This window comes from Malassezia pachydermatis (assembly GCF_001278385.1).
Source record: "Malassezia pachydermatis strain CBS 1879 chromosome Unknown scaffold3, whole genome shotgun sequence".
In the NCBI taxonomy this organism is placed as follows: Eukaryota; Fungi; Basidiomycota; class Malasseziomycetes; order Malasseziales; family Malasseziaceae; genus Malassezia; species Malassezia pachydermatis.
The window spans coordinates 502,068-523,172 of NW_017253140.1; the positions used below are offsets into that span (position 1 = coordinate 502,068).

At 58.1% G+C, this 21,105-nt stretch overlaps 13 protein-coding genes across 13 annotated transcripts; 8 read left to right on the forward strand and 5 right to left on the reverse strand.

The window, feature by feature from the left end:
• Nucleotides 1–148: 148 nt before the first annotated feature.
• Nucleotides 149–2,086, forward strand: Malapachy_0884 (cps1-gly-x carboxypeptidase yscs precursor; the record flags this gene model as incomplete). Its single annotated transcript, XM_018135397.1, has 1 exon — nucleotides 149–2,086. One exon carries the CDS (start codon nucleotides 149–151, stop codon nucleotides 2,084–2,086), a length of 1,938 nt encoding a protein of 645 aa, XP_017992254.1.
• Nucleotides 2,087–2,109: 23 nt separating this feature from the next.
• On the reverse strand, nucleotides 2,110–3,903 carry Malapachy_0868 (hco3- transporter family protein; the record flags this gene model as incomplete). The annotated part of the gene is made up of 1 exon (XM_018135381.1): nucleotides 2,110–3,903. The coding sequence occupies one exon, from the start codon at nucleotides 3,901–3,903 to the stop codon at nucleotides 2,110–2,112; it is 1,794 nt and encodes a 597-aa protein (XP_017992157.1).
• A 106-nt stretch (nucleotides 3,904–4,009) lies between these two features.
• Malapachy_0896 (dna-directed rna polymerase iii subunit rpc9) lies at nucleotides 4,010–4,676 on the forward strand (the record flags this gene model as incomplete). The annotated part of the gene is made up of 2 exons (XM_018135408.1): nucleotides 4,010–4,177; nucleotides 4,203–4,676. The coding sequence occupies 2 exons, from the start codon at nucleotides 4,010–4,012 to the stop codon at nucleotides 4,674–4,676; spliced, it is 642 nt and encodes a 213-aa protein (XP_017992207.1).
• A 52-nt stretch (nucleotides 4,677–4,728) lies between these two features.
• Nucleotides 4,729–5,385, reverse strand: Malapachy_0909 (30s ribosomal protein s18; the record flags this gene model as incomplete). The annotated part of the gene is made up of 2 exons (XM_018135421.1): nucleotides 4,729–5,073; nucleotides 5,104–5,385. 2 exons carry the CDS (start codon nucleotides 5,383–5,385, stop codon nucleotides 4,729–4,731), a joined length of 627 nt encoding a protein of 208 aa, XP_017992751.1.
• Nucleotides 5,386–5,502: 117 nt separating this feature from the next.
• Malapachy_0864 (thiamine biosynthetic bifunctional enzyme) lies at nucleotides 5,503–7,238 on the forward strand (the record flags this gene model as incomplete). Its single annotated transcript, XM_018135377.1, has 3 exons — nucleotides 5,503–5,630; nucleotides 5,656–5,722; nucleotides 5,748–7,238. 3 exons carry the CDS (start codon nucleotides 5,503–5,505, stop codon nucleotides 7,236–7,238), a joined length of 1,686 nt encoding a protein of 561 aa, XP_017992165.1.
• An 82-nt stretch (nucleotides 7,239–7,320) lies between these two features.
• Nucleotides 7,321–7,551, forward strand: Malapachy_0866 (hypothetical protein; the record flags this gene model as incomplete). The annotated part of the gene is given in 3 exon segments (XM_018135379.1): nucleotides 7,321–7,380; nucleotides 7,395–7,463; nucleotides 7,492–7,551. The coding sequence occupies 3 exon segments, from the start codon at nucleotides 7,321–7,323 to the stop codon at nucleotides 7,549–7,551; spliced, it is 189 nt and encodes a 62-aa protein (XP_017992163.1).
• A 1-nt stretch (nucleotide 7,552) lies between these two features.
• Nucleotides 7,553–7,990, forward strand: Malapachy_0865 (gins complex subunit; the record flags this gene model as incomplete). The annotated part of the gene is made up of 3 exons (XM_018135378.1): nucleotides 7,553–7,710; nucleotides 7,737–7,773; nucleotides 7,802–7,990. 3 exons carry the CDS (start codon nucleotides 7,553–7,555, stop codon nucleotides 7,988–7,990), a joined length of 384 nt encoding a protein of 127 aa, XP_017992164.1.
• A 52-nt stretch (nucleotides 7,991–8,042) lies between these two features.
• Malapachy_0873 (exocyst complex component sec10) lies at nucleotides 8,043–11,123 on the reverse strand (the record flags this gene model as incomplete). Its single annotated transcript, XM_018135386.1, has 1 exon — nucleotides 8,043–11,123. One exon carries the CDS (start codon nucleotides 11,121–11,123, stop codon nucleotides 8,043–8,045), a length of 3,081 nt encoding a protein of 1,026 aa, XP_017992761.1.
• A 222-nt stretch (nucleotides 11,124–11,345) lies between these two features.
• On the forward strand, nucleotides 11,346–13,748 carry Malapachy_0882 (hypothetical protein; the record flags this gene model as incomplete). Its single annotated transcript, XM_018135395.1, has 1 exon — nucleotides 11,346–13,748. One exon carries the CDS (start codon nucleotides 11,346–11,348, stop codon nucleotides 13,746–13,748), a length of 2,403 nt encoding a protein of 800 aa, XP_017992259.1.
• A 29-nt stretch (nucleotides 13,749–13,777) lies between these two features.
• Malapachy_0903 (hypothetical protein) lies at nucleotides 13,778–15,290 on the reverse strand (the record flags this gene model as incomplete). The annotated part of the gene is made up of 2 exons (XM_018135415.1): nucleotides 13,778–14,904; nucleotides 14,930–15,290. 2 exons carry the CDS (start codon nucleotides 15,288–15,290, stop codon nucleotides 13,778–13,780), a joined length of 1,488 nt encoding a protein of 495 aa, XP_017992749.1.
• Nucleotides 15,291–15,378: 88 nt separating this feature from the next.
• On the forward strand, nucleotides 15,379–16,105 carry Malapachy_0863 (magnesium-dependent phosphatase-1; the record flags this gene model as incomplete). The annotated part of the gene is made up of 7 exons (XM_018135376.1): nucleotides 15,379–15,447; nucleotides 15,472–15,542; nucleotides 15,569–15,604; nucleotides 15,630–15,778; nucleotides 15,805–15,897; nucleotides 15,924–15,950; nucleotides 15,978–16,105. The coding sequence occupies 7 exons, from the start codon at nucleotides 15,379–15,381 to the stop codon at nucleotides 16,103–16,105; spliced, it is 573 nt and encodes a 190-aa protein (XP_017992158.1).
• A 14-nt stretch (nucleotides 16,106–16,119) lies between these two features.
• Malapachy_0869 (histone deacetylase) lies at nucleotides 16,120–17,753 on the reverse strand (the record flags this gene model as incomplete). Its single annotated transcript, XM_018135382.1, has 5 exons — nucleotides 16,120–17,282; nucleotides 17,309–17,383; nucleotides 17,410–17,527; nucleotides 17,554–17,666; nucleotides 17,693–17,753. 5 exons carry the CDS (start codon nucleotides 17,751–17,753, stop codon nucleotides 16,120–16,122), a joined length of 1,530 nt encoding a protein of 509 aa, XP_017992156.1.
• A 137-nt stretch (nucleotides 17,754–17,890) lies between these two features.
• On the forward strand, nucleotides 17,891–21,044 carry Malapachy_0880 (tpr-like protein; the record flags this gene model as incomplete). Its single annotated transcript, XM_018135393.1, has 2 exons — nucleotides 17,891–20,222; nucleotides 20,251–21,044. 2 exons carry the CDS (start codon nucleotides 17,891–17,893, stop codon nucleotides 21,042–21,044), a joined length of 3,126 nt encoding a protein of 1,041 aa, XP_017992257.1.
• Nucleotides 21,045–21,105: the final 61 nt, after the last annotated feature.

Genomic DNA, 21,105 nt, shown 5'->3' on the forward strand with positions numbered 1-21,105 from the left:
GGTCGTCGTAGGGGTAGTAGATTTGCAATTTTGATGAGGCGATTGCGGGGGAGGCGCCTGGCCATGTGATAAGACGCCGCGCGGCTCGGGTGCGAGTGTGAGCCCGCGACGCCGTCCGTGAGCGAGCGAAAGAGAGCAAGACATCTCCATGTCGAGCAAGTACCAGACTTTGCCGTTGTCTACGTCGCGCCCGCACGCGGCCAAGGCACGAACATCACGACCACGAGCACTTCTTTTCGTCGCACTTGTGACAGTGAGTGTATGTGCCTGGCTAGGCGTTTGGCAACCTCGCGTGGATGAGCACGTATGGCTTGCTGGTGTGAGCGATGTGTGCCCTCAGGAACCCGCATACGATGTGGACAAGGCTTTTCATGGGCTCGATCTTCGTAGGCCCAGTATCAAGAAGTCCACCGAGCTACTGAGCGAGGCTGTGCAGATCGATACCACGGTCGGTGACCACTGGCCTGATCCTGATGACCAGGACGAAGTATGGCACGCGTTCCCTCCGTTCGCCAAGTGGCTAACGAAGGCGTACCCGTACATCCACGCCAAGTCGAGCCCGTTGACACGGGAGTTTGTGCACAAGCATGGCATTGTGTACACATGGGAAGGCACGGATCCGTCCCTGAAGCCACTTATGCTCACGGCGCATCAGGATGTAGTGCCTGTGAATGAAGAGACGGCTGATCAATGGATGTTCCCGCCCTTCTCGGGCCATATTGATCTGGAGAACCAAACTGTATGGGGCCGTGGCGCTGTGGACTGCAAATTGTGGCTGATCGGTATCATGTCCAGTGTCGAATCGTTGCTCGAGAGCGGTTTCCAGCCGAAGCGCACCATTCTTCTTGCGTTTGGGTTCGACGAGGAATCCAATGGGCAGCAGGGTGCCCAGCACATTGCCAAGTTCCTTGAGAAGAAGTATGGTACCTTCAGTGTCGGTATGATTGTCGATGAAGGCCAGCCTGTGGTGTCGCCAGCCGACCCTGGCAGCTACGGTATGCCATTTGCCGCGCCGTCCGTATCGGAGCGTGGTGCTACAGACATCCGGCTGACGTTCCATGGCGTGGGCGGCCACTCTTCTATGCCGCCCGAGCATACCACGATTGGCTTCATGTCGCTTGTCGTAGCCTACTTGGAAGCGCATCCGTTCCCTGATTTGCTCCAGGATGCCTCGCGTGCATCGGTTCAGCAATTGCAGTGTATGCGTGATGCTCCCGGTATGCCATCGCAGCTCCGCAAGGCGCTGGTCCGTCTCGAGCTCGCCGAGGCGGCGTTGCTGAGCGATACGTCGCGCCTCACAGCGCAGATGCCACGCTGGCAGCGTCTTCTGGAGTCGTTCACCTCGAAGCCATCCAAACTGGAGCGTCTCGAGCAGGCACGATCGGATGTCCTCGACGCCCTGGACTACACGTCCAAGGTCCTTATGAAGACCACGCAGGCGATGGATGTGATTCGTGGCGGCGTGAAAGTCAATGCCCTCCCGGAGCAAACGGAAGTGATGATCAACCACCGCATTGCCGTGTACTCGTCGGTCGCAGAAGTCGTGGACCGCTACCGACGTTTGCTCGTTCCGTTAGCGAAAGAGCATGGCTTTGGTTTTCAGATCGAGGGCGAAGAGTTGGTCCCTACGCCGCCAGGCTCGCAAAATGTGCTCGTTGTCGAGCGTATCAATGTATCGACCGATACGCATGCGCCATCGCCCTTTGAAAAAGAGGACGAGGACGCAGCTGCGTACCGTCTTTTATCCAGTGTGATTCGCGCGACTTGGAAGGCCGACCAGCCACGCAATGTGCTCAAGTCGCTGGACGATGACTCGCTGCCGGTGCAGGGCACGTTTACAGACTCGATCCGTGTCGGTCCCTCAGTCATGTTTGGCAATACGGATACACGCTGGTACTTGAACTTGACGCAGAATATTTTCCGCTTCGGTGCCATGTCGATTCACCCTGATATGACAGGCCTTTCGCCTTTGCGCCACGTTCACACTGTCAATGAGCACGCATCGATTGACAGCATTGTGAAGTCGACCGAGTTTTACTCCAACCTCATTGTGGCTATGGATACAGAAACGATTGAAAGGGTATAACGCACTACGTAGGTAGGTACCGATTATGACGACTTGGTTTGATCTTCGTTGGGGCCTAACGATACCATCACGGCAGGAGCATCAGCGGTAGGCGCGTCCAATGCATCTAGCTGCTCCTTCGTAAACAGCCAAGGCACAATAAACGTCCGGCATGGGATCATGAGAGTGATTATGATAGGAAAGCCGATCGCTGCGATGGTTTGCGAGATGGCGATGGTCAGGCCAAAAAACAGCCACTGAATGCCAACAAACTTACTCAGTGTCCAGCGCGAGAGTCGTATGCGTACGCGTGGATCCAGGGCAGATCGGTCTTGCAGAAGCGACAATGTGCGTGTCACGATGGGATTCGACTCGACCGAGGCCCACCCGACAAGCAAGAACACGCCTGCAAAGACCGCACGTGGCATCGTACCGAGCGACACGAGAATCGGTCGTGTCATGGCCCCTAGCGTCAAGAGGCCAATGACCAGGTGACTGAGACGCTGCTCAACCACACGCACGTTGTGCACGCGCGGGAAATGCGAGATGTGCAAGATGGACGCGTTGCCTGACGTGTGATGAAGGGGCTCCGTCGACGCCTGGCCCTCGGCTGCCTTAGCCTCTTCGTGCACGGGAATCTGGCGATAGACAGACAAAGAGTCTGTATGATCCGGTGCTTGAGGAACGAGGCCGTTCGGGACAGGCAGGCCCAGAAATCCAGAGAGCAGGGTCGTAATGCCCAGTAAAAAAAAGTCCCAATGAAATCCGGCCGGCTTGGAAATAGGGAACTTGCGCGCCTGCGCCATCACACTCGACACGTTGTGGTCAAAGTAAAAGAGAAGCATGATCATCAGCCCTAAAGGCGCCGCAATAAAGACCCAGCGTACTTCGATTTCCCAAAAGTCCACAAACCAGCCACGGTCAAGAGTAGGAAAAAAGCTGCGTGTAATAGGCAAACGTGAAATAGGCACTTCTTTCAAGGAGTGCTGGGGAAAGTGGGAGAAGCCCGTCCAAAACAGGCACCCTGCCACGAACGCAAGGGAGCCAATGAGGCGGCGAGCGTGGAATGGCAGATAGGTCGAGGACCCCACCAGGGTAGCAAAGTAGACGGTAACGCAGAAGAGAATGGCGATCGTCACAGACAGCCATCCAGTCGCATTATCGTGGCCAGGCAGTGAAAACTCAGCGATCAGTTGCTCGATGCCCTTTTCGATATAAATCACACCGACGTACAAGCCAAAAGTATCGGAGATCATCTCTGTGATGAATCGCGTAAAGTCGCAGATATTGAAAATCGCGACCAGAAAATGGAAGCCAGCGGCCCAGATCAGGACCCAAGCTTGCAAGCGCAAGTAGTGCATTTGGTCAAATCCGTAGTGCTTGTGGAAGATGTCATAGATCGTATAGTTCATTAAATCAGTGAGACCTGTGACGCCCACAAAGGTAAGTGGCTGCACGCTAAACACAGCAAACACAATGGCGGCTAAAGCCGAAGCCAGGATCACTTCATTCACGCCGTAGCTGTGGTCTGTCCGTTCTGTCATATCGAGCACATAGGCCAGCGCAGGCATCAAGTTGATGAAAAAGATACGAACGACACTTGTCCCCACAGTCATCCAATTGCATGGCCAAAGAGCGTCTACCCAGTCAGACTTATAGTATGGAAGTCGACGACGCACGTCCGACCACATGCCACGAAACGGTCGAAGCTCGTACAGCCATGAGCGCTGCGACCAAGGCACCTCCTTTGGAGCACCATCCAAGCCTGATTCCGATGTATCGTATGGGATGGGCGGTTCGACCAAGTGGATAGGTACACCGCCATTGCGTGCGTCCATCCCGTGTTGGTCGATGACCTGCCGAAGGACGCGTGGGAGTTGGTTGGTCTCGCACGCGTCGCCTTTTTTTTTACCACGTGGGACCTCCCTCTTTCGTCCACCGACCATGCGTGTAGTCAAAGCCAGAGCCGCGCTGCTCTCCGACTTGGAGGTCTTGCAGCTCCTGCGTGAGACAGAAGAGCAGCAAAAGACGCAGGCACGGCACAGGAAAGAGGAGACGGATGACGTATCCGAGAACGACGTGCCGCCCAATCTTCGCACGATTCAATTCGAAGTACGTATGCTCTCTTCTCACACAGACCATCAATGCTCTCTCGCAGGGCTTCCGTCCATGCTCCTTGCAAAAACCAGAGCATGTTCGCTCTTTTCTACAGGCCCTTGACCAGAAAGGCCACGTCAAGCCAGATGCACGTATCCTGGAAGGCGAGCCTGGTCTGACCAAGGGCGAACGCTTGCAGTTGGTCAACCATGCGCCAGCCAGTATCGTGGAACTGCACACGTTGATTGAAGAGCTGGGGCAGCGCATGTCCGATGATCAAATTGCGGATATTCTCGATTGCGTGGTGACGCACTTGCCGATTCCAGATACCAGTGCCACTGCCATGTCGGTGCCAGCCACGACGGCACCCATGCCTGAAAACACTGAAGGCGTCCAAGACATTGTCATGGACGAAGCTGAAATCGAGGCGGCGCAGGATGCCTTCCCTGAAGACGAATTCGAGCATGAAGATCCTAATGCGGGTGCCTCGGCCCAAGACGATGACGACGACTAGCGTATCTTTTTTTCACTTTATATATACCATGTATACATAGTTTCTACTGCAGTTAAGACCATCCCGTGCTACCACGGCCCTTTCCGCGACTAAGAACAGGGAGAATGCCCATAGCACGAGCACGGCGAATGGCTTTACCCACATAGCGCTGGCTCTTTCGTGTCAGGCCTGTGATATTGCGAGGGAGAATCTTGCCCATCTCGGAAATGTACTGGGACAGAATCGCGCCGTTCTTGTACGAGTCGTCAGCAAGTGATGGCTTCGATGGGTTCAGCGAGAGGATATGGAAAGGGTCCGTTTTCATGGCCTCATGCTTCGAAGGGCCCAGGAGCGGCAAACGCGTCCGCCGCGGCCTGTATCGCATATATTGGGGGCTCAAGGTGATCGGATCGTAGTACTTTCCGGTAAGTCGTCATCATATACGTACATCGCCACTTTGGAAGATTTTAGTAGGTCCTCGGAACGAGTTAGATCCACTCTGCTCTTGATGCCGGCGTGAGGAACGCGAAGGCCCTGTGTTTTCTTTGCGCTGGTTCTCCAAGAAGTCGGCCAGCTCATCGAGCTTCTCTTGAGCTGTGGACTCCTCCTTCTCTCCCTCGTCCACACTCTTCCCGCTCTTCAATCGTATCGACCCAAGCGCATTCTGTCTGTATACAGCAGGAGCACGTAAGCTCGAAAAGAGCGAGAAAGCACGTCGCGATAGCAACATGGTATACGCGCTGATCGAAAAGAGCAGGGCATGAAGCCAGGATGTCTCGTCTTCTTATCACGTGATGATGAAGTGGCTTGTTCGCCGCGACCCCGCGTCAGCCTGCGTCCAAGCGTCATGACCGCAGCGATGAAGTACGGTGTCTACTTGGTGACAGGCCGCGACCTGTTGCCACTGGGCAAAGACTACTTGGAAAGCCTGGAGGAGTCAGTACGCGATGGCTATGTCTCAATAGTACAGGTCAGGTATGTGGCGCTACACTAACGAAAGAGAGAAGCATGCGTCGTACGATGAATTCCTGGCTATTGCCAAGGCATCGCTGGCGATTTGCGACAAGGTACGTCCCTGCCCGCTTACCAAAGTACCGTGTCCAAATGGTGATCAATGACAATGTGGATGTGGCAGCGGCACTTCCTGACCATGTCGGCCTGCATGTGGGTCAGGACGATGCAAAGCTCTCCGAAGCGCGGCAACGTCTCGGCCCCCGTCGTCTGATTGGCATTTCTGTCCACTCGCCTGCCCAGGCCAGAGAGGCGCTGGATAGCGAGGCAGATTATGCAGGTGTGGGTCCAGTATGGCCTACGAAGTCCAAGGCTGGCATTACTGAGGAGGATGTGCTCTCGATGTCGGGCGCTCGCGAGGTGGTGGCGCACTTAGCGCGCGATCCAGCAACGCTACGGAGCGGTCAACGTGCACGTATGCCATGTGTCCTCATTGGTGGTATCAATGTTCGCACGGCGCACCGCTCGCTCCATGGTGCCACGTCGTCCCAAAATCACCCGGATGGCATCGCTGTGATCTCCGCGATTGTATCTCGTCGAGACGCCGATGTGGCTGCAAAGGAATTGCATGACATTGTGTCACAGTATTTTGAAGAGCAGAAACGGGCCCATGGAACTCTACCTGCTCTCTTGCAAGCGCCGCGTTTGGCCACAGAAGTGGCAGCGTTGCTTACAGCGCATCATACACGCTATGATCCAGTGCAGCATGCGGACGATGCATCGAGCGTCACGTTACCTCGCCCGCTTCTCCAGGTTATAACGTCGCATGTGTCATCGAACATCAGTGCTAATATGGCACTGGCATTCTCTGCGAGTCCGATCATGAGTCATGAAGCGACGGAAGCCCGTGATCTCAGTGCAGTGATCTCTGCCTTGGTCCTGAATATCGGTACACTTTCACCCGCATCGCGGGAAGGAATGGCCGTAGCAGGCCCCTGTGCGAATGATCGAGGCGTGCCTATCGTGTTGGACCCTGTCGGTGCAGGAGCTACGGCCCACCGTGCGGCCCAAGTGCAGTCGATATTAAACGAGACGCAAGTTACGTTGATCAAGGGCAATGCGGCGGAAATCGGCGCGCTATTGCACTCCAACGAAGCGAAGGCGCAAGGTGTGGACAGTGTAGGCGAGATGCAGGCACCGAGCGAGGCCGTGCGGCGGTTGGCTCGCCAGGAAGGGGCGCTTGTGCTCATGACAGGTAAAGTCGATTATTTGAGCGATGGTGACGTATGTGCGGAAGTACATGGTGGTTCTGCCCTGCTTGGACGTATTACAGCCACGGGATGCTCGCTGGGTGTAGTTGTAGCAGCAGGCATGGCGGCCGCCAAAGAACAGTACCAAGTCACGTTGCCGTCGGGGCCTGCTCAACGTATGGACCCACCTCGTCGCCGCACGCCTTTGCTCGTCGGCGCCCTGATGTCGCTTTTAGCCTTTGCACTTGCGGCTGAGCAAGCGGAAGCGCAGCCCCATGTGCATGGCCCAGGCACGTTCCTGCCAGCGTTCCTCGACGCGTTGGCTTCGCTTTCTCCCACCGACGTCGCTTCGAAGGTGGAGGCGCGTGTGCGCTTTGTCTAGTCACGTGTTGTACCATAGACCGACACGCTCACGCGTTCCGATCCTTGCGGAGAACGCGCGTGTCGTCGTAGCTTTTCTAGGAATGGAGCAGGACTACTGGGACGTCGACGATATTTTAGCAGAGAGCCAGGTGGGTGGTTTCGTGTCTGACTGTAGCGTCTCCCCTGTGTGTTTGCCATTGATGTGCCTGGCCTTGGGTACTTGGAAGGCGCTGGCCAGTCCGATGTACGTTCGTAAGACCTACTGACCGCAGATTCAAAAGCATACACGTGTCGAGCTGCCGTATTGGATGGCCCATATGCTTGCTGTCTAGTATGTACTTTGGTCCTGACCGCAGCGATATCGTTACGATTCAGCAACCACGTGCTTTTGGGTCGCGCGTTCGTAGCGCGTTGGATGCGAGTGCCGCCGCGGTGCGTTTGCGCGACTTGCTGCCGTACTGGTACGCCCTTGCACTACGGCTCGCCAGCTTGTACGTACTTTTAACGCTGACGTCAGACTTGACTCGGATTCCATGCGCGACTGGCTGTCGAAAGTGCGTGCAAAGACGAGACTCACATCAGACGTACATGGGACGCCTACCCCGCATTTACGAGCTCAGCGTCTTGCTAGGCCGTACAACGTCGGTGACAGAGTCTGCAACCACAGGACGAATTCAAGATACCAGCCATCTTTCTTCCGAAATGCAAGAGTTTATGCAAGGCCTGGAAGAAGGCGAGACGACGTGTACGTTTATGCTTACTGAAACGTAGTATTACATGCGGGCCAAACGGCCAGCCGGACGATGCAAGACTATTTGGCGTACTAAGAGAGATCCAGGTTGTGCATGGATTGCTGCAAAGACGATGGACGATCACCAGCGCGTCGCGAAGGCTTGACGGGCGACGGCGTGCGCGAGATGGCACCCCCGCCTGGGGAGCCGTGGGCGCTGTGCAAATGCGACTGTGGCGTGGTGCTGCGTGTCGGTGTACTACGCCCGGAGCCTGGGCCCTCCGTGGGGGGATGCACCAGGTGCTCCACAAGGCCTGGCAAATCGGGCATGTCCGTGACAAACATACGCAAGTCGCGCGAAAACGGCTCCTTCTTGTTGTCAGTCCACGCACTGCCAAGAACAGTGTGCTGAGAGAGCGAGGCGAGGAGCGATGTCCCTTGTCTACTGGTATCTTCCGCACCTGTCTGCGTTTCGTCGTCTAGCACACGCACGTCACTCGCATAGTCCTGTCGGCGCTGCAGGTAGGGACGCAGCAAGGCCTCGTCAATCGTGCTCAAATGACCCTCACGCATGTAGGACTTTAGCACACCTGGTTGTACAATAAACAGCGTGCCAAGTTGGCGCAGCATTTCGAACCGATCTTGGACGACAGCAATGTGGAAGCGGTTGCAGGCATCCTGGTACATGGCCAAGTCCTTGGTGAGCATCAGTCCTCCTGTCGCACTGACGGTAAACTTTTTCAAGTGCTCACACAGCAAGGCATGGAAGCCAATGCCGACGTCGGTACAGAGTGACTCGCGTGTGCGTTCACTCAGCTTGGCACGCACTTCCGCCTCGAATGCTTCAAGGGCGTCGACGATAGCAAGGCATGGCTCCGTATTGAGCTGCGTAAATGTCATTTCGTCGTTCTTGGGGTTGTAGTCGTTGCGTTTCTGCGTCGCAAGACGTCCCTGCAGGTACGCCAGCAGGTTGTCGGTGTACTTTTGCAAAAGCGCTTCACACTTGCCTTCCACACGAAGCATATTGTGGTGGTTGTAAATGGCCGTTTCACGACGGATCGTCACACTGGCGGCGGTCAAGGGCAGGACCGCCGTTTGGATATAGTGCTGCCACAACTCAATCAGCTGCTCCACACGCTGGACCAACGTCATGACCATGAGCTCAGGTGCAGTAGAGGCACGGCCATCGTAGGCAAACATCTGCACGGTGGCCGTTTCCAAGGCGGCCTCCACGTACGCTTTCAAGTACGCATCTGTCAGTACACGCAACAGCAAAAAGGTGCTTTTCGGTACGTCTGACGATGCACACAGATCGACACAGCGGCCTAGCGCTTCAGCGTGCCATTGCAGCATACGTTGCACCAGCGACAAGGCCAATTCACCACGCTCGTCCGCTTCGTCGCCCATGGCCACTGCGTCCTCGTCCGTGTCGTCTGGCATGGACACACCCCGAGCTCGGTCGACCAAGCGCTTGAACGACGATACTTGCGGCGCTGCGCCGTATCCGCCGCTATCGGCCAGCGTAGCAAAGGCTACAGAGCTGCCCAGCGAGCCACTCCCGCCGGTAAACTGCTCGCGCACACGACTGAAAATCGTCGCATTCGCTCGGGAGGCTTTAATGGTATTGCGGTGCCAGGCAAAGAACCGCTGCAGAGCGCCCGCATACAAACTGCTGAGCACGCGGCATTCGCGATCAATGTAGCGCACATGGTCCAAGTAGGGCGAGAACATCTCTTCCACACTCTGGTCAAGCATTGCGCCAAGCACCGAGCCACCAGCAGCGGCGAGCTGCGCAGCAGAGTAGCCTTCGTTGCCCATCAATGCATCGGCCTCGGCACCACTCAGCGAGAAGAGACCGTCCAAGCCATGCGCCGTGGGTGTCGGCGCTGAGGTTGTGATGCCAGCGCTGCGTAGATCAATGGCCTTCAAGTCGCTCACCAGCTGCAATGTAGCGCTGCGCGTCACATGCAGCATACGCAGGAACGCCAAGCCAGCCGAATCCACAGTCGGGTCATGACGAGCAAGCCCTGCAGCCTCGGTGTCGAGCGCCAGCGCCTTGTCCATAATTGTCTCGACATAGGACTGGACGCTCTGTGCAAACACACGCTGGAGGAACATCTGCATGACCAGCAGGGGCGTGGGGAATACGGCCGCAATGATTTGCGCTTCCAGCTCCACGGTACGTCGAATCTCCGTATATAGTGCCTCTAGCGATGGCTCAGAGCGAGGCGGCGCAGCCATGGGGTCCGCCACATGGGCCCACACTGGGGAGACACCGATACGCCCTGCCTCGTCTACGCGGTCTTTGGAAATGAAAAAGTCGTGTTGATTCACGTAAATATTAATGCATGACATGCCGCCGTTGAAACGTTGTAACACATGCGCAATGTGGCTCATCATTTTCGGATCGGAGCGACGATAGTACTTGTCAAAGAGCTTGAGCATGTCACGTTCGAACTGTTCACAGTACCGCTCGATCTTCTCGCGTGTATCTGTACTTCCATCAATGTCCACTTCACGGCTGATCACCGCAAGACGCCGGAGAATGGTAGCGGCTTTGAGGCGGCCTTCGCGGCCATGCTCTTTACGCAGCTTGTCAAGTCTCGATGTATCGCCACGCGCAAACATATAGTAGTACTCGATCAAGTCATGTGTCTCACTTGCACGCTTACGCTGCCGATCCAACGATTCCAGCTGTTCACCGATCCGAATCGCTGTTCGACCGACTTCTGAGATCCGCGATTGAAGCGCATCAAACGACGATTGTGTCATATCAAAGTTGTTCGTAAGTTGCCGAATCTTTTTGGTATATACGGACTGAGAGACTTGGACGGCCGAGTTCAGAGCGGCTGTGCGGTCATCCATGTCGCCCTTGATGCGCTGCAAATGGCTAAGCGCATGGGCAAACGTATCCATAAACGGCTGCACGTCCAGCACAGGCTGTGTACGTGCATGAGCCATGTGGTCCTGGCACAACGCCGTAAGAAAGTCAGCTGCGTGGAACGACCCATGAAACGACGATAGGGTACATAGCCGCTCTACCGGTGTCTTACTCTTATCCGTATGGGAAGGCGCGCGCTGCGGAAGACGCGGCGGCTGCGACGGGACTTGCGGCACAGGTCGGTGCCTCTGTACCCGTGGCGGCTCCGAGGGGTGTGCAGGCGTGGCCGACATGGTGCGACAGCCAACAAATAGGTCCACCCGTCGTCCACAACAAGACGGGTCTGGAAACCACGACTGGCACGGCGGCGCACGCTGGAGGTGTCTGCGCGCCTCCACAGGCCCACCGCCGAGGACGTGCCTGTCATGCTGACTCAGCCGTGGAGACGGCCTGGGGATTTTTTTGCGGCACGACACGACGCCGCTCTTGCCTGGCTTCTTGCACGCGGACGGAGCATGGCATCGACGTCTGGCTCTGTGCCCGCCTCAGCCGCGGCTGCTGCTGCGCTGGTACATGCCTTGGATACAGAGTCTTCGTTTGCCGATATCGCATGGTACGCTGATGTGCAATTGGCGATGCAGCAAGCGGCGCTAGCCAACGACAGCGGCGTCCTGCAAGCGCTGGAAAAGCGCATGACGACGCTGCTCACCACGTCAGTCGCACACAATGAGACGCATGCTGCCTGGTCTCATGCAGCAACACTGATGCAGATGTACATGGATCAATGTGGCTGGAGCATTGTGGAAGCACATGGCAGTGTGTGGGTCGCACGCGTGCATGCGCATTTGGAGCATACCGCCACAGCGCCTGCTTCGTCGGCTGTCCTCGCGTCGCTCGCACCGCTTGTGCGTGTGGTAACCCACGGAATGATGGGCATAGAGAGTATGGCGCATCCTGAGTACCACCGCACCGTGGTCAGCCCCTTTATTAGCAAGATGGGGCATGCGATGCTCAGTGTCGTCGAGGCTGCATGGGCAGCATGGGGTGTGCATATGCCTGAGACGGCTGCGAGCGCTCTTGCCGAACTTCTCTCGTGCGTGCGAGAGCAGCTGGCATGCACACCTACGACGTACCGCCCTCACGTGGGGAAAATACATACACTGTGTATGCATATGCTATTTGGCTCGTATGCGGCGAGCGAGGCGGCGCCGCGTGACGTCCCGGCGGCTCTTCGAGCCAGTGCGACGCGTCTCCTGGCGCAGCTTCCGATCACAGGTAGTGCAAGCAGCTCGATGGAGCCAACGGCGAGCAGCGGCAAAGTCTCGCAGGCGCAACTGTGGGCCGCCACGATGACGGAGCTGCTGGAGGCGCTGACCCTCTCGATTATGGGCTGTGCACCGTCTCTAGATTGGCGTGCCATGGGCATCGAAGCTGTCCAGGGACGTACGCCGCCCTTGGCGTGGGAGGTGGCATCGAACGATTACACGGTCGGCATTCCGCTCAGCTGGGCGCGTAGTCGGCTGCTGCTGGCCCCTGGCTGCATTGTGCAGATGTACATGACGCAGCCGACGAAGCGCTCTGTGCCTGTGCCGCTAGCGCGGTGTGTGCATTTAGCACGTGTGCTGTGCTCTGTGCGTACATCAGCGACGACTGTGCCTAGGGAGCAGCAGCGCTTAGAGGCTCAGAGTATCGTTCAGCTCCGTCGATGGGGTCTACACTGGCTCACCTGCCTTGTTGAGACGTTTCAGCAGGCGACGTGGCGATACGTGTACGATATGGATCTTGTCTCGGTCCTATGTGAGCAGGCCGAGCAGGCGTGCCCCGACGAACGGTACGAGGTTCTGCAAACGCTACATTCACTCTGTGCATCGCGGACCACTGTACCTTTGCCCCTGGATCCGGCCAGTACGTACGTGCAGCGTATGGCGAGTCTGTGCACCCAGGAACTACGTGCGTTTCTCGTGCAAACGCCTATGGCGTGGCGTGTGCACGTCCCTCTGAAACGCGCTCGCGTATTTGAAAGCGATGCAGTGCTCCATGCGGAGCGAGTGCCTCAAGATGCGATTCTGGTGAAGAGCGATACAGAGCGCCTCTGTGTAGCGATGGCCGCATCTCTGCTAGCGGCGCTGCTCCCGATGCTGGTATCGAATGCGGCGCCAGGCCATCGTGATGCTGCGCGCCTGGGATTGCTGGCATTGGTCGGCGTGACTGAGGCATGGATAGCCGCGCGGTTGGTCGATGGGCAATCAGCGTCGTCCATGCAGGCGCTGCAGACGTGTATCGCATCCCTGACACAGTGCATGGTCGAGGCACATGGCGCGTTGATCCCGCATACGCTCCCGCGTGTGTACGCCATGATGCAACGTGGCCGAGCGCTCTCGCTCCCATGGATCCAAGCGGCGTGTGATGAGAGTCTGACACGTCTTCGTCTTCTTCTTCGGCCACGTGTGCCCCCGCTGGTCGACGTGGTCGACTCCAGTGCGCTGGAAGAACGTGTGGATGTCTTGGATGCCCAGGACACGGTCCCCCTGCGTCTGGCCGGATGGCGTGGCACGCAGACAGCGCGGGAGGAGTATGCACAGCTACGACTGCCCTCGCCCTCGCCACCGCCGTTGGGCGTAGCAGCAGAGCCTGCGTCAGAGCCTGCCAGCGTGCAAGCCTCAAGGGAGGAAGGGGCTACGCCCGACGTGGCGCCGCCTCGGCCTGCGCAGGCTGTCGCCCCACCACGGCCTGTTGTGATGCCGCCGTCGCTGCCGCCGCCGCCTGCCAGCGTGCCTGCGCCCCGCGCAATGTCCAGCGAGCGTGTGGACGCTGAGGTGGAGAGGGCGGTGCCTGCGTTGGACATGGAGGCTTCGGACGAGGAAGCGTTGCCTACGTTGCATATGGAGGCCTCGGACGAGGAGGAGGATCCTATGTAATCGATACCCATAGCAACCTGTGCCATATCTTAGGCTGTAGCACTTTCCACGACACGCTCTGCCCCCCAAATTGGCTCGCCACATCGCAGGCAGGGCCAGCCACCGGTATCTTGCAATTCGTCGGCCATGGCGTCGTCGAGAAGTTTGTCGGCAATGCAGTAGTAGCAGTAGCGACACGTATGGCCCTGTGATGCGCATGGCAGGGCTTGGTACGGCGTGACCAGCAACGCGTCCATGTACGCAATGCCGTTCGGCGATGTGCCATACAAGCTCGGCTTTTCTGTCACGGCCGCTGGACGGGCCGACGCGGCTTGCCGCGCCGCACGGCGCTCGGCTAGTTTCAGCGCTCGCTCTGCCGCGCGATCCACGACGAGTTTGTTGTCCACTAGAGTATCGTCGCCCTCGCGTTCTCGCCCTTGCCGTCGTGCTACGAGCCCACGGCGTGGATGCAAGGGATCGGCGGTGGGAATCGCGACGGTGGACGTCATATGCCGCGGCATCGGCGGCGGGACCACCGCGTCCACTTCCACGCCCGCCGCACGTTCTAAGCGCTGGAAGCACAATGCACAGCATTCGTCCGGCAGGTACCAGTACTTGCCTATTGTGGGCGTGCGTGGGGATCGTCGTGCGAGACGCACGGCGTGTGTATGCTCATCCAGCTGCAAGCCGAGACGGCGTGAGAGCGGCGTGGGGAGTGTATCGTACAGGGTCCGCAAGACCCAGGGGTGCGTCGGCCACCGAGCGATGCGACGCCAGATACGTTGCGGTCGGATTAGGGGCAAAAGGAACAGAAGGAACTCGGTAAACGCGTTCCACACCAGCTGACGATTCAAGAACTCGAACGAGACGTTGCGATGCAGCGCACGATTGGCGTAGGTCAGGCGCATGCCCAGCAATCGATCGGTGATGGTCCGGTACTTGCCGTTCCAGAGGAACAGGCCAAAGTTCAGGAGCGATGCCATGTGCCATACCCGCTGGAGCTGCTCGGAGAGACTGAACAGCGCAAACGCGGGGCTCTCGGTCGGAGCGCGATCAAAGTGGTGCTCGGTCATGTGTGCTTGCGCCTTGGAGAAGGCATACGGCGCAATGATCGTGATCAGCGGGTACAGCGCCAGCTGAATCCGTGAGAGAGGCGCATCCACGGCGGTCGATTGTACTGCGTAAGTACAGTGCATACGTACAGTGTGCCCGATGAGCCCATTCGTTGCGGTACTTGAGATTCTGTAGCATCGCACCATACGACGCGCTCCGATCGAAGATGCTGAACTTGTACAGAATCAAACGCAGGAAGAGATATATCTCGTCATGCCGTCGCTTATCGAGAGTCGGAGAGACGTTGCGCAAGGCCGCCTTGACAGGCTCCGCTAGCAGATCGGCCAGCTCCTGGTCCAGCAAGTCGGCATCCAGCTGCCCGACACGCTGCACACGCAGTGGCGGCGATGGGAACGACGGCAGACGCGCCCGGATGCTCTGAATATCAGGCTCGGCACGGTGAAACGCCGCCTCGAAAAACGCCGGCACCGGCTCGCTCTCGCCACGCATCGTGGTGGTGGCAGACGGTCCCTGCGACCGGACGACAGGTGGAGGGAGGTCAGGCCATGCGCGGCCGCGCGACACACAGACGTGGACGATGATGACCACCTTGGCAGGCCCTCTGCCGAAGTTGGTCGTCTTTGATTTGGATTATACACTATGGCCGGTACGTAGAGATCGACTTACGCAGCTCTGGGTCGATACGCACATTGATCCGCCGCTCAAGCGACGTGGCACGACGCTGAATGAAATGGTCGATCGGTACGTGAGCGCCTACTGACATGGAGCTCTGGGCAGCGCCTCTCGTTCTACGCCGACGTGCCGTACGTATGCGGATGACTGACTCAGATCCATTCTGTTTGATTTGCGACGTGCTGGCGTGCCGATCGCCGCGGCATCGCGGACGAGCGCGCCGCGCATTGCTCGACAGGCATTGCAAGGACTCTGGATTGTCGATAGCGCCGTGGGCGAGGCCGCCCAGCCGGTACCGGCTCATGGTACGCTCGGTCTGCTCTGACATCAGATCTCTTTGTCCACCAGGAGATCTACCCAGGCTCCAAAGTCTCGCACTTCCGCCGCATTGCCGACGCCACCGGCGTCGAGTTTGCGGATATGCGTACGTGTCAGTGCTACTAACCCTAGTCTTCTTCGATGATGAGCACAGAAATGGTGCGTCCGCTCCGTCCTTACACCCAGCGGAAGTACAGTCCAAATTGGGCGTCCACTTTGTCGAGGTGGGCACGCAAGGCTTGGATCGCGCGACCTTCCAACGTGGCCTCGAAGCCTGGCAAAAAAAGCGAAGGACCAACGCAAAAAGTACGTAGTAGCAATACACAGTCTATGCACGAGGGAATGGCAGCATAGAAGGACCATGCGCATTCATGGGTGGTGGTGGTGGTGGCGGCGCCATCGGCGGCATCGACATGGACATCGGCGGCGGCGGCGGCGGCGGGCCACGGGCCCCACGCCAATCATGAACATAGCTCATACCGGGCGGCGGCGGCGGCGGCGGCGCTGCCCGCATGGCCGCAATGTCGGCCTCGTACGCTGCCACGACGCTTGGATCGTCCTCGTCGTCGCTGAGCTCGTCGCCAAACGCCTGCGTATGTCGATCCCGCATGCGCTGCGTAATGCGTTCGTCCAAGTCGGAGTCCTCGTCGTCTGACAAGTCCATCCCTACCGCCGCCTGGAGCGACGTACGTGGCGTCTCCTGCATTTGCACACTGGGCGCAAACGGCATCGAGCGTAGGTTATCGATGATGCGTGTACGCAGGCCGTCCAGGTACTGCGGTGTGTTGTAGTTCTCCATGTTCATCGGTGGAACGTCCAACTTGTACTCCGGCCCAAAGTACTGGATATAATCGTTGAAAGGCATGTTGGGCGACAGCTCCTGGCCCAGCAGGAGACCCGTTTCGTAGGTCCACGTCCGCGCCACATTGCGAACCGTATAGCCGCCGCCGCCCACGCAAATCAGCGGCACACCGAACGAGCGCACAAACTCGACGCAGTTCGCATGGCCCCGCATGCTCAGGTTGAAGCAGCCTAGCTTGTCGCCGGCAAGGGAATCCGCCCCACATTGCAGGACCACAGCCCCCGGACGGTACCAGTCCATAATGTGCTGAATGACAGGGCGGAAAATCGCGCCAAAGGTATCAGCGTCAATGCCATCGCGAAGAGGCACATTGACCGCATACGCCTTGCCCTTTTTCATGCCGATATCACGCACATCGCCTGTCCCTGGGAAAAAGTCGCCGAACTTGTGGAACGAGCATGTCATGACACGGTCCGTGGTATAAAAGGCTTCTTCCACACCATCGCCATGGTGCACGTCAATGTCAATGTACAGCACACGCATGTGGGTGCGCAGCAACTCGAGGATCGCTAGCACAATGTCGTTCGTGTAGCAAAAGCCACTGGCCTCGCGCTTCTTGGCATGGTGCAGGCCACCGGACCAGTTGATCACGACATCGGCTAGGCCTTCATTCAGGCGGTTCGCCGCGGCTACTGTCAGTACCACAGCCACGTACCAATGGAGCCACCACACGAAATGGTACAGAACTCAAATAGTCCATCAAACGCAGGGCAGTCCTCACCGATCAAGTCTGTGGTCAGCCACGCACATACATACACCGCGTGCCATCGCCCGTCAGTTCCTGCGCATTGTCAGGCGTGACGCGCGAAAGGAAATCAATGTATTCGTCCGTGTGAAACTTGCTCATATCGCTGCGTGTCGCTCGTGGGGGACGCTGCATGTCAGTGGCGCACCACGTACCAGAATCTGCATATGCTTATCCAGGCCATAGTTCACAATCAAATTGTGTGCCATGCGCATGCGGTGTGGTTTCATGGGATGCCCAAACCCGTACGAGAAGTTGCCCACGTCGTCTTTCGTAAGTATGCACCGTACGCACTATCATAATAGTAGGCCACAGTCCCACGCGGCACCTTGAGCACCGGCGCTGGCTCCACCATCGTCTCGCAGCGTAGAAGGAACGAACGTGCGCAGGAGAGAAGCGGAGACGAACGAGGCTCGCGGCTCGCACTCGGCCGACATGTGGAGGTCTGTTCACGCTGCGCGTCCTCCACCAGGCGCCGTGTCCGCAGCCGCCATGGGCCCTCGTGTTGGACGGCGGACGCAGGAGAGTGTGCCCACGAAACGCGGCTGGGAGCCGGACGAGGAGGAGGAGGAGGTCTATGAGAGTGAGTACGAAAGTGAGGCAAGCGATTCCCTCGATGAATACGAGCCGGACGACGAGGCTCCGCCGCCCGCGCCGGTCGTGCCCACCGACGAGGACGACGCGATGGATATCGAGCAGGAAGACTTTACGCGCCTGATTCATGCTTTTACAGACGACCCCACCCACACGAAGAAAGGGCCCTCGACGGCCGCCAAGTCAAGCGCGTGGAAGCAGTCCATGGAGGCAGAAATGGAGTCGTTTCATCATGAGCTGCGCGATGTGAATGGCTATGCGCGCAAGCACAAAGCGACGCGAATTCGCGAGCAGGCACTGTCGTCCGAAGTCAAAGCACTACTTGCACAGGCGAACATTGCGTACGTCGAGGCGGATCTGCCTAGCGCCATTCGCCAGCTGGAGGAGGTGATTCGTATTGAGCCTACCGTCAAGAGCGCTTGGTACACCCTGGGTATGTGCTTTGAGGAGATGGGCGAGGAAGAGAAATCCATTCAGTGCCGTATTGTCGGTGCCCACCTGACGTCGAATGCAGCGGACGAATGGAAGTCCCTTGCCCGCCGAAGTCGTGAGCGTGGCTTGTTCCAGCAGTCCATTTACTGCTTGCAGCAGGCAATCAAGAAGAATCGGTACGACGTAGATGCCATTTGGGATCGAGCTGTCATGCTGAAGGAGTCAGGACGACTTCGTGCGGCAGCCGATGCATTCCAGGCGATCTTGAAGTTGCAGCCGTACGATGCAGAGGTGTTGCGTGAGCTGATTCCGCTCCTTGTATCGCTGGGCGAGTACGACACAGGTGTGCAAATCTTGGAGGGCATGCGCAAAGCCAGCATGGAAGGCGTGCAGGACCCCACGATTGATCCCTCCCTGGCCGACGAGGCGCCGTCACACGCACACGTTCAGTTCACGCTCAATGAGTTGGTGACGCTGGCCGACTTGCTGCTTCTACTGCGACGACCGCTCCAAGTGATCCTGGTCGTAAAGCAGACCATTCGGTGGCTGCGTGGCGAGACGCGCGCCGACTCTGTGGACGACGCGCAAAACGACTTGGAGCTCGATGAGGAAGTACAGGGCCATGTCCCTGAACTGGATCGCGAAGTGCGTTTGCGTCTTGGCAAAGCGCGGTTCATGCTAAAAGACATGGACGAGGGACGTCGGCATTTTAGTATCTTGGCGGACGAGACCGACCCGGCGGACTATCCTGTGCTGTTCCTTGAAATGTCCGAGTGTTACTTTGAGCACCAGCTCTACGCGGAGGCGCTGGACGGCTACCGCGCGCTGATTGACGAAGGCTTGGTGGACGATGTGTCTGTATGGATGCATTTGGGCATGTGCTACCAGACCCTGGAGATGCCGAAAGAGGCGGCACACGTGTACGAATCCATTCTGGACGAGTGCCCCGACAACTTTGATGTCAAGCTGGGCCTCGCGGAAGTGTACGAAGAGCTCGGCGAGCGTGACAAGGCCCTGGACCTGGTCAATCAAGTGATGCTAGCGCGCCACCAAATGCGGGAGGCCCCGCCTGAGGAGGCCGCACGTACCGACACGGACACGGTCGATGGCGCGAGTGCCTCCCTGTCGTTCTTCAACGAGGCGAATGCGGCCGGCTCGGCCACATCGCAATCGCGCACAACGCGGGCCGGCATGAGTTTCGCAGATCGGCAGCGGTTGGAGCAGCAGTGTGAAGAAGAGACGCGCCTCGCCTGGGTCCAGCTAAGTGCGTTGGAGCCGCAAGTGTTTGTCGATGGGTTCTGGCGGCACGACTTTGTGTTCCTGGACGGCCCATCCACACACACCGCCTGGGATGCCGCGACGCAGAAACGATTCGCTGCTACGCGTCAATGGATGCAAGTAGCTGGACGCTTGATTGAGTCGTTCCGCAGTATGTCGCTGCTCTTCCCGAAAGAACGCAATACCAAGTATCGAGGCGTCGTCCGGCCACGCAAGACACGGCGATCCAAGCCATCCGACCTCGATAGCCAAGCGGAAGAGCTCATGTCGCGCTTGCGCGATCACATGGTCGACGAGGCGACACAGCAAACGACCGAGCACGACGTCGCGCCGGAGCAAACGACGTTCCGCACGGTGCATTTCGACGACTGGGTCGCGCTCTTTATGAAGTATGGCATCGGCCTCGCGAAGATCGGTGGAGACGATGAAGCCATTCACGATCTGTTTCGTCACGTTATGGTATCCAATACAGTATGGCCATCGGAAGAACGGAAGACGGCCTTGCATCTATGTTGGCTCGGTACGTCCAAACACACTAACCCGACAAGCCTGTGCGATGTACTTACGTGATGCGCCGCGTGTCTTTGATATCGCTCGTTGGTTCCCTACCACGTTTCAGTTCCACAACGAGCCGCTGCGGCTCATTGCTTCCCTGGCCAACAGCCTCGGCTTTTACGGCGTCGACGCCTTTGTAAGCTCGACCAATACCAAGCAGTACCAACGTCGCATGCGAACGCATGAAGCCATTGTTGCCGGGCAGCCTGCCAAAGTCAATCCACGCACGGGCCGCTGGACGATTGCCGGGGTGGACGACGAGGACGACGTGGGAGACGAATCGACGCTCACCCTCGCCCGAGCCCCCGCGCAGGTCCCGCCTACCAAATCGTCGCCCATCGGCGAGATGTTTTACGGCTACCTCATGCTTTGTGCAAATAGCTACCAGCCGGCGATGGGGTACTTGCTTCGTGCGTTGGCGTTGCAGCCCACCGATCCACTGCTGTGCCTCCTGTGCAGTGTCGCCACCCTGAGCCGAGCGACCAACCGCCAAGTGGACAACCGGAATCATACCGTCGTACAGGGCCTCGCCCTACTTACACAGTACGCCGATCTACGTGGCGCAGGGCCAGAAGTCGACTACAACTTTGCACGGGCCTTTCATCAGCTGGGCCTATTGCACTTGGCCGTACCTCGGTACCAGCGCGTGCTGTCGCAGGCCGACACGCCGTGCCAGACCGGCTTCGCCATGGTCCGTGAGGCGGCTTACAATCTATCGCTCATCTATGTCCAAGCAGGCTCGCCCCACCAGGCGCAGCATTTGTACCGTACCTATCTAGCCGTGTAAATGGACCGAATTTCCCCCTAGCGCTGTAGCACGTGATAAAACGCCTGGCGCTCGCCGCCGC